This window comes from Dermochelys coriacea, chromosome 2 (assembly GCF_009764565.3).
Source record: "Dermochelys coriacea isolate rDerCor1 chromosome 2, rDerCor1.pri.v4, whole genome shotgun sequence".
NCBI lineage: Eukaryota > Metazoa > Chordata > Testudines > Dermochelyidae > Dermochelys > Dermochelys coriacea.
In genome coordinates, this window is record NC_050069.1 from 184,232,605 (window position 1) to 184,252,689 (window position 20,085).

At 39.9% G+C, this 20,085-nt stretch overlaps 1 protein-coding gene across 1 annotated transcript in view; it reads right to left on the reverse strand.

Annotated features, from left to right (window-relative positions):
- GOLGA4 (golgin A4) overlaps window positions 1–20,085 on the reverse strand; it is a 103,321-nt gene that overhangs the window by 15,880 nt on the left and 67,356 nt on the right. The window contains 4 exon segments of the mRNA XM_043508800.1: window positions 4,806–4,881; window positions 5,653–5,721; window positions 5,946–5,966; window positions 10,945–11,058. Of these exon segments, the coding sequence (XP_043364735.1) occupies window positions 4,806–4,881; window positions 5,653–5,721; window positions 5,946–5,966; window positions 10,945–11,058 (280 nt within the window).

The following is a 20,085-nucleotide window of genomic DNA, read 5'->3' on the forward strand; positions in this document are numbered from 1 at the left end:
GTGAACTTTGTGATTAAAAAGAGTGGGGCAAAAGACTCAAGGGTGGAGGAGAATGAAGAATAGAGAGAGTATTAACAACCATATCAACGGAAGAAAGGGAAGAGAGGGCTGAGAGCAGACAAGGAGTCATCAGTGTTGACAAACTGAAAAAAATCACAGAAAGGCCAAGTGACAAGGTGTGAGGAAGGGGGCTGATGAGCAATGCTGAAAGAGACCAGATGATGGCTGGAGAGGGAGAACTCAGCAACAGATATCAAAGAGAGAGCAATGCTTGGTAAAGACCAAGTCTTTAGGTGAATGATAAGAGCTGAACCAAGCTGCAGGTTGGCTGAAGAGGTGAGGGTGAGCAAATGTGCAGCTAAAGAGTCAGAGGGGCTCTCCACATGAAAGGTGAAGTCACAGAGGATGAGTCCTGGAGACTGACAGTAGAGGCAGAGAGAACCTGAAGCCAAAATCAGAGGAAGGCTGATGGGGAGGAGTTGGATGGACAGTAGATGAAAGCAACATTGAGGGGAAAAGGAGAGAAGAGTCTGATGCAGTGATGTTTGCGGGGGGGGGGGGGGAGGTCAAAGCAGCAAGAATGGAAGAGAAGCCCAATAACCCAAATCATGATCTGATCCAGGGCAGTACCTCTGTAAGACCGGGCAGCTGCAGAAGCAATGTCAGATGAAGGGATCCGTGGGAGGTAGGAACTAGAGGCAGCAAGATATGAAGAGGATCACAGATGACAGATCTTTTTAGATATGGAGTAGGTGTTCCAGAGACAACAAAAGAAGGGGACGGTGCTGGGGGGCAGAGAAGGAGATGGGCATGAGATTAGGAATGGTGGTGAGAGAGGGCAGGTGTGATGGGAGGTGGAGAGGTGGGGATAGGTGAGGGCTGAGGCACATGTCACCAGAGGTAGGAGGAAGATATGGATGTGGTAGCTACATTTGTGCTGACGGAAGGAGGGGGGAAGACTGGGTGGAGAAGGGAAGAGGAGCAGGTAGAGCTGGTTGGAACTGGTTGCAACGGTAGCCAGGAAGGGGAAAATGGAGCCACGGGGCGGATGATGGCATATGTTATGATGCAGAAGAGGGGTGTGGCAAAAGCCACTGGAAAGTGGCAGATGGGTGATAACTTTCTTAGTCCAAATTTATGAATTGTGTACATGTGGTCACCTATGAATTCCTCCACAAGACTACTATAATATTTTCATTTCCCATATGCTCACCATCCATAAGGAATAAGGAAACCATTTTTAGCAACTCAAAATACTGATCAGAATTAAAAAGAAGTCTTTATTTAAAACAGCTGTACAGTGGTTTCCCTTCATTCTAGATCAGTCAAAATTCTCTATCCAAGAGATGAAAGCTTCTCCCCTGATTAGAAATAGTATAGTGACCAACAGCTCAACTACTATTTAAGTGTCACCAGACCTATAGGCTTTGTTTTTTTTCTGGAGCGTCAGGGAGATCACTTTACCCACATCCTATTGGTCTGTATTTAGAATCAACTTCAGACCTCATATGTTGGCAGCATCTTCATCTTCTCATTACAGATATACAATATTTCTGTCTAGACCTATAAATCACTTTGCTTTCAGATGCTTCCCAAATCAAGTTTACGTTTATACATTAGTGGTAGAAGTTCTCAATCTCAGTGTTGTTACATGCATTGGCAATATTTTCATTATTCCTTCTTTAATCAAAATTTGCTTTCTACTTAGAGTACTTTTCTTCTCCAATGTAATAGTTTCCTGGCTTTAATCAATTACAAAGCAAGTTACTTATAATGAAAGGAAAGATATGTGCCAGATTGTCTGGACTGTGCCTCTTGTGATCCATTTCAAGTACCATCATCTGTATTAATCTGACTCAGCATTTTTAAAGTATTACTTCATTTGGAGTGAATCCAAAATGTACAACAGCAAAATCCATGCAATTACAGTAACACAATTACCAGTTGTGTGTGTTTATCACAGTTTATGCCATACTGGTATAAATCATCATTAAAATCAAGTATGTTCAAAGTACAATATATTTTCACACCGTGTTGGGGTGCACATTGTGTTACAAACTTTACCTACTAATCAGTAAATCCTTAAAAACTAGATATAAAAAGATTTAAGGAAAACAAGTATAACAAAAATCTATACCAAGAAAGATAAAAGACTAGAAAATAAAACTATAATGTATTGTAGACTGGGTATTAGTCTAACTAAGATGTATCAATATAAGCACTTTTACACAAGCATACGAGTTTGGATGTTTTAGTGCTTTAACTATATCCTTCTCTAATCCGATATAGTAATAACAAAGGTGTGCTTAGACCAGACCTAATTCTAGACACAAGCAAGGTCTTCCTTTGGAAATGTCAATCTTATTCAGCTTGTTTCTTAACTTTTTTCAGGAGTTTCCCAAATGCTCAACAGAATGGACATTTCAGAAAAATAAGCTTCATAGATCCACAAGGAAAGGAGCAATTTCCACAAAACCCACTAGAAATTATTGATCTCCATATCTAGGACAAAGGAAAAAAACTATATTCTTGAAGAATAATCATTCTTGTCAAGTTACATATCCAAGTTTAATGAGCAGCTCTCAGGAAACCCACAAACAGTTGTGCATTTACTCAGAATGTGAACATATATTTTACAACTTTCCAAAAAGCTAATTACTTCAGATGTATAAAAAATAAGTGCGTATTTTTAGTATTACTTCCAATTTAATTGTAAGGAGGTTTTTTTTTTAAACAAATACAAAAAACACAACAAAAGGAAGCAGCCAATGCAAAGAACAAGATGTTTATCACAACAATCATTACTCATATTAAGAAAAAGAACGGTGAAGTATATTACTTTATACTTCTAGCCTTTGTGTCTGTTCTTAAATTTTGATACAGGAAAGGGCCATTGCAGTACCACAAAACCAGTGTAATGATTTAAAATCTAATCTGAAGGATGCTTTTTTTGATAATAGAATGTATGAGCCATGCTGTAGCGTGGCTTCATTAGCTCATCCACATGAAACAAAATTTAGTATATTTTTCTCATTATGTCACCAATATAGTTTTAGTTATCACAGCTGAGTGTGACAATGCTTTGAATTATACTCAATGTTTTTAAATAACGAAAATATTTTATGGAAAATGATAGAACATATTAAATTACCTAATGGTGGTTCTACTCTTCTTCTGACTTTGATCATATCACTCCCTGCAAGTATTTTTTTACTGGCTTGCCTGCTGCAAGAAATTCAAACTCCTTGCCTCTACTCTCAAGGCTTGACAAAGATCTCCTATCACCTATATTTCAGCACTTGGCCTTAGAAAGGCTTAAATTTTGCCCACTTTTGTGTCTCTAGTATTCCCGAACAGGATATGACTATTACGTCTCACACACTCCAAAAAGTGCTAGGTACTGAACTTTTTCATACCAGCCTCATTTCGTGGGAAGAGTCTCCCCTCTAAAAATTCTCCTTTTCTTCTATTATTTAGCCTTTAGTTACTGTTCCCCTATTTATCTGCTCCCACTCTTCTGACCTTTTCTTTGTCTTTGTCATGGTTACTGAGTTTTTTAAGACCCCTATTAGTCTTGATTGCATCCGTCAGGTGACAGGCTTGGCTTCCTACACTTTATGACTATTCTATTACTAGAGCTCTGGGCTGAAGCTCCCCTCTTTAACCAACTGCGTTAATCTGACAGGCCCAACTGTGTTTGGCAACTATAATCCTTTTTCTCCAGAAACCTGTGACAGCAGCTAATTAAAGTGACTCAGAACCAGCTTCTTCAAAATAAAGTAGCATTTAATTACCAAAAGGGACACAGCATTTAGGAAAACAGGTTAACACATGGCCTCACCTAAACTTAACCTCTCCATCCATAGTTCAGGTAGGTCCAGCCTACTCCCAGCTCTCTCTTGGGAAACCCAGTCTGCTTGCTATAGTCTCCATGTCTCTCTGTTAATGTGTGTTTCTTGCCCAACTGTCAGCCCTCACTGACACTCCCTGGCAGTCTCTGGCTATCCAGTCCCCACCCTTTTCTAGACCAAGGGACCTCTAACGTTTTTGTGTTCCCTCTGATATCTCTTCTCAGCCTTGGTAAAACAGCTGTCACCTGGGCTGGGGCAAACATTCATCTCTTCACCACTATAAACCTGGCTATTACATGTAAGCATTAGTTGGGACGCTCCATACCTAGACCATTATTTTACCTTTCCTGCTTGGTTACTTTAACAACCTCATAGTAAGTAACAACACAAACACAAAGGCATGCACCATATTCATTCAAAACAACAGATATTTCCCCATTTACCACAGTATTTTATCTGTCCAAAGTAACCTAAGAGATTCCTGAGACACGGCTATGGTTTACTGACTGCACTGCATCATGCACGTGTATAGGGCTAAATAATAAAATGCCACCCCATAATCAGATATAGATTTACAATCAAATACTTTTAACTTTTTGTGTTTCACTGATTGCTGTACTTTTTTGTTCTGTTTATTCCTGACTGTAGAGAGACATAAAGCTCTCAAAAGCTCTGGTAGAGAGGTTACAAAGCTCTTATAGTGGTGATACAATAAATATAACTATCACAAAATGTTCATGGAATCATGTGACAGCTCTAGTAAACTCTAATAGGACAAAATGTGAGCAAGATTCCGTAGTGAATCTCACAGGATCTTGCACAGCCATTATGCAGTTAATGAATGTCACATTAGAAAAAAAAAGATTAATATAACATTTTCAAACTTTGTGAAGTGTGACCATTTCCTTTAAAGGACTATTTTATTTACTACATGGTGAAATATGTTTTCCTTACCTCTGTATGGTGATCCAACAGCTGTGACATATACATTTTTCTCATAATTTTTCAACCGGTCTTTCAGTATATGAATCTAAACAATCACAAAAGGACAAGTGATGAATATAAACAATTAAAATTAAACATAACTGAAATGACTTTCAGATATGCAACATGAACATCTCAACCATTCATGTAAGTGGGATGCTTTTTTTGTTTGTGTAGACAGAAAACACTAAAAACTCTTTCCATACTGGACTATTCAGGGGTTAAAGAGTACAAAACTATGAAAATTATATTTTAAGGCTAGCTGTTAAACAGTATTTAGCTCTTTTGTGGGAGAGAAAAAAAGAATAAATTGCCATGGCTTGAGATGGGACACTAGATGGGGTGGGCCAGTACTCTGAGGTTCTTCCAAGCATTCCCTCTCAAATGTTTATCTGACTGGTTCCTGCTCAGGGTCCAACTGATCACCGTATGTGGGGTCAGGAAGGAATCTTCCCCAGATCAGATTGGCAGAGACTTTGGAAGGGTAGGGGGTTCACCTTTCTCTGATGCACTATGTGTGGGTCACTTGCCAGACTTATCCGAGTTCTTATTTAATCAATTCCCTGCCACTGCAGGGGCCTCAAGCAGTGGTGCACCGCAGTCCCCACTACTGTCTGCCTGTGGCACATGATAGTTTAGCTAGCTGCAGGCTGTAATACTTTGATTTAATTTCGGTTGGTGGGTTTAGTGTGTGTGTGGCGCTGGTGGTAGCCTGTGAGGTACAGGAGGTCAGACTGGATAATCTGGTGGTCCCTTCTGAGTTTCAACTCTATGACTTTATGAACACTATTTCTTCTTATTCAAACAAGACCCCTACCTGCTCCATGAACTCCTGCTCTTTCAACTTTGAATCATTGACAAGAGTTGTCTTCTGTGCTAGCTGTATCTGAAAGAAAAGCCACATATGGGATTCATCAAGCAATCAAATACTGTACATACACTGCACATTTTTGCATTGCAAGTACATTTTTTTCTTGTTCAACTTCTTTTTCCCCCCTTTCATCAGTGAATATATGCAATCCTAAAAACAGCACTTCTAATCACAAGCCACTGAGGAGCACAATATAATCATCAAGATAGCACAATGAACTAATGAAATTCAAACCTTACCTGAAGCTCTGTTATTGTTAACTGGAACAAAAAAAGATACAATTAAACAAAATGTTTGTCATTTGCATCTTTAGATATAAAATATAAAACTACAACAATATCTTTCGAAAAGAATTCATGCCAGCATGGAGAAGTACACTGGACAATAATACACAGACGTTAAGAGATAGTAGCAGTCGATTAAGGATTAATCAGTCACCTAATCAGGACTTTTTGTGTTTTTGACTGCTGACAGCAATTAGGATCAAAATAACAAAATTATGTATATACTCAAATTTTAAAATAAAGTCCTGTAAATGTACTTCATCACTGTTACATGTATCTAGAATGAGTAATGCAAGTTACGCTTTGAATAACATTGGAAGGCGTATAACCAATTCATTCAGCTATGGCCAATTCACCTTTACATTAAAATTAAGTTAAGAAGCTAATACGTCCAATCTCTACAAAACAGATATTGTGTAATAATGGTAACTGAATGCTCATAGAATACAGCTGAAAGAAATTCTAATTGCGGTTAACTTTACTGAGAATACTATATACTTTATATACAAATGCTATTGATATATTTATATCTAATTATTTAAATTAAATTATGTCTTTTGGCTTAGAGTTACTCAGGGTGTTACTGGAAACATGCAAGGTAAATTTTCATATGACAGTAGCTTCCTTATCCAAAATATTGTTACCTTTGAAAGTCGTACATTTATGTAGATATGCAAATTATCTGAGGTGGTTACTTCCAATTTTTTTAAATGCTTAGGTTTTTTTTAAATTGATAATGCTGTATTAGTTATACATTTTGCATATTGAGTTATATTAAAATGTCAGCAACCTTAACTGTGTGTCAACACATTTGTGTGAAATGTATTGTAATTTTTAAAATACAGATCTTGAAAGGGTAAATCAGGGCAATATATGAAACTGAAGGTTGGTTACTTGTAACTGGAGTTCTTCAAGATGCATATTCACAGTCTCGGGGGATGCGCCAGAATGTGCAGCTGAAAGGATGAAACCTATTGATAGCCATATCCATCAGAGCGCCCCGGTGCCCCTCCGACCATCCACCACCACTGTTTCAGCACGTTCTGAGGGCCTGGTTCTAATAGGGGATGTGGCACCCACTGCTACCTCAGTTCCTTCCACTGCTAAAATGGAATTCCAAGCAATACTGAAATTAGGACTCCGCAAGAGTGGAGAAGGCAGGCAGGGAGTGCAAATACTCATACAAATAAGTAACCTTGGTTTCTTCTCCAAAGGCCCCCTCTGCATATTCCCACTCTTAGGAAGTTTGGCAAGGCGTACATAAGATGGATGCAGGGAGAATCAGTCCTAATTAAAGAATGACGGGCGCACCACTGCCAAACCGTGTGCCAGATCTGACTGCCAAATCCAATGCATAATGTTTCATAAAAGTGTGAATCAAAATCCACATAGTAGCTTTGCATGTTTCAGTAAGGGAAATATGTTTAATGCATGCTACAGATGCAGCCATCGCTCTAATAGAATGGGCTCTAAGATGAACAAGAGGAGAGAGTGAAGTCTCTCTATAACACTCTTCAATACACTGTCTAACCCATCCAGACAAAGACTGTGCTGAAAGGGTTTGAACTTCAGCGTCACCCACATATGAGATATATAACTCAGGAGAGGAACTGAAGTTTTTAGTTGTAGCCAGATACCGTAAGAGGGCTCTCTCTGTATCCAAGGAACATAACCTACAGGAGTATGAGGTTTTGGAAAGAATACTGGTAAATTAATACTTTGATTTACATGAAACTCCAATATCACTTTAGGACAGAATCTGGGATGCAGTCTAAGAATCATCATGTCCTTATAAAAAGCAGTATAATGTGGGTCTGCCATTAAGGTACGTAGATCACTAACCCTTCTAGCACAAGTGATTGCTATCATAAGAGCTGTCTTCACAGAAGATGCAACAAAGAGCAGCTCACTAGAGATTCAAACAGGGGAAACATAAGTTGCATTAAAATTGGAAGTTCTAATTTCACGGAAGTGCAGTGTCCCATACTTGCAGATCCAAATTCAATAAGCTTTTTAACAAGTTTTTCAGCAACATATGCGAAAAATGGATTTTCCATTAATGAGTGTGACAAACTCTGCTATTGTTGCTAAGTGGATCTTAATGGAGGAGACAGACAAACCCAGTGCTTTCAAGCATAGTAAATATTCTAAAATAAGTTGCATGGGAGCTGAACAAGGGTCAATATTCAGACATCCACACAACCAATCTTTTCCACTTAAAATTGTATTTTTTCTGCTCTCCTATCCTTTCTTTCAGATCCCTTGGAATTATTGGATCCCAGTGGCTTGACCAACAAAGCCTCTTGTAACGGAAGGGCCTGAAGTCAATTTGGTCATTCCTTTTGGCCTAAGGAGTAAATGTGCTGCAGATAGTACAGCGTGCCATGGAATGACTTTCATCTAGTCATTTCAGACACCAAACATGCACATCAGATGGTCTGAAAGACACCTCTTAAGAACATGTTGCTTTGCACTGGTATCCGCCAAAAAGAACCAGTAAGTATTCCTACTCCAAAATAAAACTCTAACTATAAAACTTTTTAACAATAACTAATCTAAAAAGGCACTTATATTGCTACGGATCTGCAAGTTCTGGAGAGATTCATGTTCTTTCACTGCTGCAGGTGAAAGGAACTAAGGCAGCAATAGGCACCACATCCTCTTTTATAGCCATGCTGTCAGAATGTGCGCATACACTCAGGGTGAGGGTGGGAGAGGCGCATCTAAGGGCTTGTCTACTCTGGCACTTCACAGTGCTGCAATTTTCTCGCTTGAGGGTGTGAAAAAAACACTCCCCTGAGCGCAGCAAGTTTCAGCGCTGTAAAGCGTCAGTGCACCAGCGCTGGGAGCTACGCCTCTCATGGAGATTTTTTTTTTTTTTTTTTAAAGAGTGCTGGGAGAGCTCTCTCCCAGTGCTCTGCTGTGACTACACAAGGCACAGTAAAGTGCTGCTGCGGCAGCGCTTTAGCATTGCCAGTGTAGACTAGCCGTAAAAGGAACTTCTACCAGAAGCTTTCCATGTCTCAGCTCCACTTATCAGTACATCCCCAAGAGTGGAAATATACAGAGGACACTAGATGATCTTTACATAGTTAGTACATAAGGTTTTCTATCGTGCCCTAGGATGGAGTGCAGAAAGGAAACAGCTGCTTTCATGAGTCCCTCAGCAAGACAAGATTCCTTAGCTTTCAGATTGCAGGTGAGAAGTTCCCCTTCTGCATTCCATAAAAAATGTGCTTCTGGGGAATGTGTGTTCCCTATGGAGCTCAAATTCAACAGGAGCAGGAGCCTGCTTGAACAGGCACCTCCTCTTTTCTGTTACAGTTCATTTCTAAAAATTTCAAATGCCCCAGTTGAAAATTTTCGATGTTGGCTATTGGTGAATAATTATTTTAATCTGTCATGTCACAGAATAAAAACAAATGCTCTGGCAAAAATATTATACTTACTTTAAAACTAATTATACTATGTGCAAGCTTTGGTTTAGATCTACATTTACCTAGTAGGAAGTGTTACAAGAAAGCCATTTATAAATTAGAAGGATGTGAAGAAACAACAGCGAACAAATATTAATTCCTAAAAAGGAGTAGCTTTAACTTACTTGAACTGAAGATTGAACAGTTTTGTTAACTTAGCAGAAAAAAATAGCAAAAAGGAAAAATGGAAGAATACGGATAAGAACAGAAAGAGCAAGAGAAAATGAAGGGTAGTAAGCGTCATCAAATATTTTACTTATACAGGTTCTATTTATTCTAAATGCATCCTGGGGAGTATAAAGCTGACAAAATGTCCACTTAAATTTATGCAAATGTGTACACAATTCATGTGAATTTATGTAAATATATGTGGCCCACTGGCACTGCACAGTTTGCCTACCCAACCCCTCAATGTTGCAAAGATGCACCATTGCATTAGGTAAACTGCAAAGCTAGTTTCCTAGGAAAGCAATTCGAAAGTGAAAAGAGCTGGGAAGAAAAACAAAGGCAAACAGCAAAACAACTTTTAAAACAAATGGGGGAAAACCATTCCCACCACATACATCTGACAGCCACACAATTCTTTGGGTCAGGGAGTGTGAGAATGGTGTCCTAATAACTAAATATCTGCAAAATAAATGGAGCTCCCTTTACCTCCCAAAAGGAAGGCATTACAAATATTAATCCGACACATGAAAACAAAAATCATCATCAGTGACCTTAAAATGTCTTCATCTGAATGGGAATAGATCATCATCAAGTGTCATCTGTACAAACAATTGTAGCATTTCTCCATCAAGACAACAACTATGCAATGAAGATTCATTCTCAATGCATCAGCAAATAACTAATGAATGAACAAATACGTATCAATATGTGTGTAAATGAAAAGTTCATGTGACATCAGATTGGAGAGATGAACATGAAGTTTGTATACATATCAGAAAAGAATTCAGCGGCGATTTTCAAAAGAGCCTAGGGGAGTTAGGAGCCCAGACTCTATTGAACTTCAATGGCATTAGGACACTTAACTACCTCAGGTTCCTTTAAAAATCCTATCCTTATTCTGCAAGTATTTATAACTAGGATACAATGATTGTATTTACACAGTCACTTTGAAACAGAACCAGACTATTGCTCCTATGCACACATTACAATTCCAAATTTCATATAATCAAAATGGGCTATTTTGCATCCTCTAGAACAAGTTACAAGCGCTTCCAGTGTAAAGTCAATGTTTAAAAACAAAGGAGCAGAGGGGAAAAACAACCAATAAGCAAACTATTAAAACAAGATCAAATTAAATATTGCACAACTTGCAGCAAAACAGATTGGTCAAAGAATTCAGAATTGCATAAGAAAGCCAAAACCTGATATATAAATAGAACCCAGGTCAATTAACAGCTACTACAAGGTCTCATGAAAACTGTGACACTAATGCCTAAAGTTAAAAAGTATAAATATTAATGTCAGCTCACTTCTTCCCTGTGCCTATTCTCCTCATCGGCCAGCTTTTGTTTGTATTTCTTCTGCAATTCCTCCAGCTGTGTTTGCAGCTCATTTACTTTTGCTGTCATTTCTTCTTCACGAGCCTTCAGAATGAAAAATAATTGCATTAAATTTACATACTACACAGTTAATGTCTAAACACTTAAAACCTTCTCACCGGATTAGACAAAAAGCACTTAAAATATAGCTCAGCTTCATATAGAGAGGAAAATAATCAACTTGAAATGCAAAAGCTCTCACTGAAACTCTCACTGAGATTAGGACTACTCAATTTATATTACCCTGAAAATGAGGAATGACATTAGGGACTTATCAGATAATACCGGCAAAACTTCAATTGTCAAACACAAAAACAATTAGTTAGCTTTTTGAAAATTTTTAGTAAGAATTATACATCTTTAATGAGTAGAAAAAAGGCATTCAAATGATATTCAATACTTCAGAAGGTGTACAGTAGGTAGATGAATTTAAGCAAATAGAGATTTTGTGAAAGAGACATGCCATGCAAACAAAACTTTCTATATTCTATCTTCAATTTATTGGCAATGACCAGGGCTTAATCACGTCTTGTCTCCAATATTTTAATTCTCTCTAAGGTTGTACTAAATCTCTGTTCTTGGAAATTGACTGAGGTCCTAATGCTGTGGTCAAGCGATTTTTGATTCAGGTAGTGAGACCATCTGACCTCCTTTCAGACTGCGTGACTCCCTATCCACTGAATTAATTTAAAATTGCCATCTTCGTTTTCAGTGCTCTCTATCTTTCCTTTCCCTTGCTTTTCTGACCATATAGCCCATTTCTCCACTTGAGCATTCTGCTTCTCCAGTATCAGTCTCTTCTATTCCATCCCAATGACTTTTTGCTGAGGGGAAAGGGGTTTTCCTTTTCTGCACCACTTACAAAGCTCCAGGCTTTGTCTATGAATTATTGAAGTATTACCCATCAAGCCATGCAATCAAATCTGTTTGCTCCAGTATACAATTGACAACTAAACCTCTGTATCTTTCCCTTGCCCCATTACTGCATTTCTTTCCTTTCCTATTGTAATAGTCTTTTTATTTATGCATCACTAAATGTGTGCTGAGCACTTTGCAGATAAGCATAAGAATAATATCTACTTAAATCTTTACTGAATTTGAAACTGAGCCCTTTTCCTCCATCCCATCTTTGAATGTAGTTCATCCTCTTGAGAGTCATCAAACCTTTACATGGAAGTGGTTTTAACTGTAAAGTGTTTTACAGTTCTATGTAAGAAAAAATAAAAATACATTCTACTTTATGATTACCAGTACTCTTCAGCCCCAGAACTCATAGTGACAGATTTCAGAGTAGCAGCCGTGTTAGTCTGTATTCACAAAAAGAAAAGGAGGACTTGTGGCATCTTAGAGACTAAAATTTATTTGAGCATAAGCTTTCGTGAGCTACAGCTCACTTCATCGGATGTTGCATCCGATGAAGTGAGCTGTAGCTCACGAAAGCTTATGCTCAAATAAATTTGTTAGTCTCTAAGGTACCACAAGTCCTCCTTTTCTTTTTGAGAACACATAGTGACTCCTACTTTTCAAGGATAAATGTATTGAGATCCCAAGCAAAGTCATCTTAATTTTTTGCTCAAAAGAGGTCTAAATCAATCTCCCCTTTTCTCCATTAAATCCAGAAGGGACATAAAAATAACCCTTCCCCCTCGAAAGTGGTGACCACACCATAGTTGGTTGTCTTGGTGCGACTGAAGTTCCTAAAGATTTTACACCCTTTCATTCTGGGCACTCCATAGGGCTCCTCAAATTTCTGCCCAATAAAATCATAGAAGTCTAGGGATGGAAGAGACCTCAAGAGGTATCTAGTTCAGCAGTACTCAAACTGTGGGTCGGAACCCCAACGTGGGTCACGACCTGTTTTAATGGGGTCCTCAGGACTGGCGTTAGACTTGTTGGGATGCAGGGCCGAAGCCAAAGCCCGAGCCCCACTGCCCAGGGCTGAAGCCCAAGCCCCAGCCCCATTGTCCCGGGCAGTAGGGCGTGGGCTTCATCACTCGGCAGCAGGACTCAGGCTACAGGCCCCTTGCCTGGGGCTGAAGCCCTTGGGCTTTGGCCCGCCTGTCCCGGGTGGAGGTGCTCAGGCTTCGGCTTTGCCGCCCCCTCTCCGCCCCCCCGGGGTCATGCAACAAAGTTTGAGAAACTTTTGTGCTGAGAAAGGATTAAGTATATCTATAGTAGCAACTGTTGTCATACTTACCAAAGACTGAAAAGACAAGCAACATCACTGTGTAGCAGTGAAACAGATCATCCTTATTACGAGTTTCAAAATACTTTTCCTGGCTTGAAAAGCAGAATAAAAGTCTCAAGGTCCTTTGTGTAGCAGTGCACACCCTTAGCTACTAGCCCTGACCTTTTTTTTTTTTTTGGGGGGGGGGGGGGGAGGGGAGGAAGAGGGCAAGATGTACACAGCAGTAAATCCCATGCTTTGCACCAGAGTGAGTATCCTGGAAGTCTAAAATTGTCTGTCATACATATTACAATTCCAACAATTAAGATGTCAATAAAGATGCAGTTATAGGACAGTGCAGTATAAATCAGACTATACATTAAGTAAAACTATTTCCATTTTGTTAAAGGAACATCTCTCGCTTAGAAAAAAAGATTGCGAATCTTCTGTTCCAGAACTTCTTGATGATTTTAGCTTGTCATCTTAATTAATGGTCATGCCCATAAATCACTTGTTTACTTCTCAGCAGCATTCAAAATGTTACAAACTATTAATCTGCCTCCAATAAAGATGGCCAGTAAATACAAAGCATTTTATCAATATGGTAAATATCACCAGGAGTGTACAGTTTAACAGTACTGAGTACTATCAATATTAGATCTGACTGGAAAATGGAATTTTTGTCCCATTGAAAATTTAAGGATCAGAAAAAAGCTGTCCTTTTTCCAAACAAAAAGTAAAAACCTCAAAGTTTTCCACAGGATAGAAACTTTTTTTTAAATAAAAAGATTGCATTTGGCTTGCGAGCTTCCTGCCTGGAAGACAGAAAATAAAGTTGACAAGAGCCTTCCAGGCAGGCAGCTGATGTGTAATCGTTTTGATTTTCCCAAATAAAAATAGATTTTCAAAAAAACTGAAATTTCCCAGAGAAAATTTTGATTTTGCAAAAAGGGCATTTTCCTTCAGGAAGCCATTCTGATGGAAAATTCCCACCCAGCTCTAACCAATACGCTTGGCACGTTACAAAACGGAGACATGGAGTGAAATTTTAAAAAGCACTTAAGTAACTTAGAAGCCTAAGTCCCATTGACTTTCAATAAGATTTAGGCTCCTAACAGCTTAAGTCACTTTTGAAAACACACTTATACTTGTAAGGGCTTGTCTTCACTGCAGCATTAACTCACGTTATAACTTAAGTTCTGTCTACACACAAAACCCTTTAGCTTGAGTGTGGTGGTGATTTTAATTCAAGCTGACTAACCTGTAAGGGGACACAGTCTACAGCTAGGGTTGGTGAAACACATCAGCTGCTAACACAATCACTCTGCAATCCAATGAGTCTGTGTACTTCGTGTTAATTTGCAGTGTGGCTGAAGTAGGCTTACTGAGAGGAATTAAATCAAGTTATCTATGCTTGAATTAACACTGCAGTGAAGACATCGCCTGAGAGCTTCTCCCACTGGCTAGTTAATCCACCTCCCTGAGAGGTGATAGCTATATCAAGGGAAGAAACTCTCCTGTAGACATAGCACTGTCTACACGGGGGTGGGGGCGGAAATTAAGATGGTATAACTGCATCGCCTAGGGGTGTGGATATTTCATACCTCTGAGCGATGTATTTATACCAGTGTAGGTCTGTAGTGTAGACCTGGCTTAAGTCATTTATATACTTTTGAAAATCGTCTCTACCATGTGGATTTGCAATATAAGAGAGACTACTTCATATACAAACCACATTGGATAGCCAGATTAGGGACGCCAGTTTTGGTTGGATGTATTCCTGGAGGTTTTATCACATGACAATCTTCAATTAAAGCTTAACCTTTAATTCCTGGGGACTCCAGGACACTCCTGGACAGTTGGCAACCCTAGGTCAGATGGAGGTCAACATCTCAGAGTGGTATGGCATTTGTGTGTATTTGTTGTACTATAATGCTGACAAAGTACAGTAGATTACTACTTAGTGGCTTCACAAAGATGTTTTAAGGAGAGATTTCAATAAATAGAGTTTAGCTGACTTGTGCACAGTAAGAGGATGCTCCTAGTGTAAGGGGCAGCAGGGAAAAATGCATGGATACTTGATTCAGAGGAGTAAAATAGAAGCAGTTAAGAGAGAGGAAAGGAACTGTCCATGTAAAGGAAGTGAGGTTGGCTGGGTTCAGGAATAAGGAAAAAAAAAAAAAGAGTTAAGAATGGGATTATATGATGGTGTTGGCTGCAATATTGGGGGACCAGGAGGTCCCTTCCAGTCCTATGTAGTCAGGGACAGAGGTGTGCAGAACTTGAAGCCTGAAATTGGTATAAAAGACAAGAGAAAACCCATGAAAGGATTCCAAGAATGGACTGAGGCTATGTCTACGCTATGCACCTTTTAGCAACTCAGCTGTGCCGCTACAGCCGTGCTGCTAAAAGATGCGCAGTGTAGCCGCTCTTTGTTGGCAGGAGAGAGCTCTCCCACCAACAAAAAACTTTCATCTCCAATGAGCTCTCTTGCTGACAAAGCGCCGTTCACGCCAGTGCTTTTCGTCGGTAAAACTCTTGCTATTCGCGGAGGGAGGTGCTTTTCCACACCCCGAAGACAAAAGTTTTACCAACGAAAGTCCAGTGTAGACAAAGCCTGACACACAGAACAATCTGTATTACAATATGTAACCCACTAACCCGCCACCCCCTTTTTCTTCTATGACTGCGGAAGTGTTAATGGGCACTCCACCCTGAATGGTCCCTCAGAACATGCGCTAACTACAGTAAAAGCTGTGTTATCTGGCACTTCAGCAACCGAAAAGCTCTATAAACCAGCATTTCTGATCTTCATTGAAATTCCGGTTTATAGTCTGGTTGGCGCGGGGCTGGCAGAGTGGTGCGGTTTGGAAGGGGGTGTGGGGCACAGACTCTGGGAGGGAGTTTGGGTATGGGAGAGAGCTCGGGACAGGGGATTGGGGCGTGGGAGAGGGTAGGGGGTGCCAGATTCGGGGGCCACTCACCTTGGGCGGCTCCCTGCAAGTGGCAACCTGTCCCGGCTGCTCCTAGGTGGAGGCGTGGCAGGCAGCTCTGTGCGCTGACCCCACCCCACGTGCTAGTTATATCTTGACTTTAGTAAAGCTTTTGATATTGTTTCACATGACCATCTCATAAACAAACTAGGGAAATGCAATCTAGATGGAGCTACAATAAGGTCGGTGCAAAACTGGTTGGAAAACCGTTCCCAGGGAGTAGTTATCAGTGATTCAGTCATGCTGGAAGGGCATAATGAGTGGGGTCTTGCAGGGATCAGTTCTGGGTCTAGTTCTGTTCAATATCTTCATCAATGATTTAGATAATGGTATAGAGAGTACACTTAAAGTTTGTGGATGATACCAAGTTTGGAGGGTTTGCAAGTGCTTTGGAGGATAGGATTAAAATTCAAAATGATCTGGACAAACTGGAGAAATGGTCTGAAGTAAAAAGGATGAAATTCAATCAGGACAAATGCAAAGTACTCCATTTAGGAAGAAACAAATCAGTTGCACACATACAAAATGGGAAATGACTGCCTAGGAAGGAGTACTGGAAAGGGATCTGGGGGTCATAGTGGACCATAAGCTAAATATGAGTCAACAGTGTAATGCTGTTGCAAAAAAAGCAGGCATCATTCTGGTATGTATTAGCAGGAGTGTTGAAAGTAAGACATAAGAAATAATTCTTCCGCTCTACTCCGCGCTGATTAGGCCTCAACTTGAATATTGTGTCCAGTGCTGGATGCCACATTTCAAGAAAGATGTGGACAAATTGGAGAAAGTCCAGAGAAGAGCAACAAAAATGATTAATGGTCTAGAAAACATGACCTATGAGGGAAGATTGAAAAAACTGCGTTTGTTTAGTCTGGAAAAGAGAAGACTCAGAGTGGCCATGATAACAGTTTTCAAGTACATAAAAAGTTGTTACAAGGAGGGAGAAAAATTGTTTTTCTTAACCTCTGAGGATAGAACAAGAAGCAATGGGCTTAAATAGCAGCAAGGGAGGTTTAAGTTGGACATTAGGAAAAACTTCCTAACTGTCAGAGTGGTTAAACACTGGAATAAATTGCCTAGGGAGGTGGTAGAATCTCCATCATTGGGGATTTTTAAGAACAGGTTAGACAAACACCTGTCAGGAATGGTCTAGATAATACTTAGTACTGCCATAAGTGCAGGGGACTGGACTAGATGACCTCTTGAGGTCCCTTCCAATCCTGTGATTCTATGATTGGCTGGGAACTGCAGCCAATGGGAGCTGAGGGGGCAGCAGCAGGCAGAGCTGCTTAGCAGCTGCTTAACCATGTCTTGACCTAGGAGCAGCCGGGACAGGTCGCCGCTTGCAGTGAGCGGCCTGAAGTGAGTACCCCCCCGCCACATCCAGCACCCCCTCCCACATCGCAATCCGCTGTCCCGAGTCCCCTCCCACACCCAAACTCCCTCCCAGAGCCCATGCCCCATCCCCCAGCCCCACACCCAAACTCCCTCCCTCTTAGTTAACCAGCATTTTTCACTTACTGGCTTACATTCCCCCAACATGTCACATAAAACAGATTTTACTGTACTTATGTTAATCTATCTGTTCCACCGTGCACTTAGGTGTGAGGCACTTAGTACCTTTCCCAGGCCTGCACAAGAGCTCTGTGTGGCTTGAAAGCTTGTCTCTCTCACCAACAGAAGTTGGTCCAATAAAAGATATTACCTCACCCACCCTGTCACACACAACAAAAGCATTTTTTTTTTTTTGGTAGCAGCATTGTGAACAGAGTGCAGTGAGGCACGGTGACAAACTGGAAGCCAGAAAGAGACAGGTTACAGTAATCTAGACCAGAGATAACCAAGGAATGGACTATGCATTAGCTGCAGAGATGGAAAGGAAAGAATATATTTTAGAGATGTTAACAAAAAACAAAAAAACCAACAACAATGGACAGGATTTGGCAACAGTTTGTATACGGGAGAAAAATGAGAGCAAAGATTTAATGATAACAATTTACCAAGACTAAACTCTAGGCAAGATTGCAAATCATAAACTATGATGTACACTTCGTGGCTATGTCTCTGTATGCCAGTAAATAAATTTTGCCCAAGCCCTACTCTCCATTTTTTCCTCACATTCCAAAGCAACTTGTCTTCTCTGATGAGAGGACCATCTCCATACTTAAAACAATTAACAGTATGGCAATGGAAAGTGCAGAGTTGCGCCAAACAACATAAAGCTGAGAGCATAGGCAAGAAAAAAAGGTATTAGGATCAGAGAAATTGTATGTCTGAAAGAAACTGAGGTTGGGATGGAGTGATGGTGGCTGTTCAGCATAGCTAAATGTTTTCACAGTATCTGCTCTTTCAACAAGAGATAAAATAGAACACACTGGGGCTATCTTAATTCTAAAATTGCAACTAGCAGCAGTGATTAGAAATTTCTGGAGGGGAAAAGAAGATACTGCAAATATTTAAGCCTATTTTATTTAATAAAGGGCAACGATCAAGTTTACATCTCCAATTTTATCTACTCTCACATAGCTATAATCTCTGGGGTCTGTGCACTAGACTTAAAAAACAAAAAACAACCACCCTCCCAAAAAAACTGATATAAAACTAGCCTTCTGCTTCTGAAAGTTATAAAACACACATCTCACTGAATAGCTACTGCTTATGCATACCCTTACAATATTTTTTCCTCAGTACTGCCTAATAACACAGCAGAGGTAGAAGAAAGTCAATGCCGCACGCTCCAACTCCGAGCTGTGCTTTTACTGATTAATCTAAACTCACTGGATTCACCATAGATCCAGCTACATTCACGGATATAGTCTTTGTTTCATACTGAATTTGTATTCATACAAACAGTACATGAAGCAATACTACGGGTCCTGAAGCCAAATTTACAGAAAACATACTACACCATACATTAATAAACTCTGAAAAATTGGCTTGAATAGCATATCTGTAAATTATGAAATTTTATCCATCCCCAGCTGTACCTAATAAAGTAGCATTGAAGAGATGCTAAAGCTGGAGCTTCTTTGGCAACAGACTGAGGGTTTGTCTACAGAGGGAAACTGACCAGCACAGCTAAAGTGGAATAATGTATTCAGCTATACCTATGCCAGTATAACTCCCCCATGTGGACACTATTCCAGAATAAAAATGACTTTATTCCAGAAAAATAATGGAGTAATTATTCCAGAATAAAGTCACTTTTATTCTATAATAGATAGCGTCCACACAGGGGAGTTAAACCAGAATAACTATAATGGAATAAGAAAAGGAGTACTTGTGGCACCTTAGAGACTAACAAATTTATTAGAGCATAAGCTTTCGTGAGCTACAGCTAGCTGTAGCTCACGAAAGCTTATGCTCTAATAAATTTGTTAGTCTCTAAGGTGCCACAAGTACTCCTTTTCTTTTTGCGAATACAGACTAACATGGCTGCTACTCTGAAACCTATAATGGAATAATTATTCTACAACAGCTGGTCAGTTTCCACATGTAGACAAGCCCGAAGAAGAGTGAAGGACAAAGGTACACAATGGGGAAGAGTGAAAAGATAAGGGATAAGCAATGAGGAAGAAAATGGAGGACTAGAGCAGGGATCTGGGCCTCAGACCCCTGTAGAATATCCCATGAAGAAACGAAGACAGCATTATTTCCTTATATTCAGTCAATCAATGGCATTTGCCCTATACAATATAGTTTAGGGAGTATTTTATGACACGGCAGGTTTTAAGAACATCTAATTCACAAAACTCTGCTTAAAACTCCAATGTTGTGCCTCTCCCCCCTCCCCGCCCCCCAGTTCTTGGTTGACCAACAGCTAAGAAAATCCTGACCAAATCTGCTGCAGAGAAAGCAGCAGGAAGTTGGCACTGCAATTCAGCTTTGCTCTCTGGCGTCTCCTCAGCTGCACTG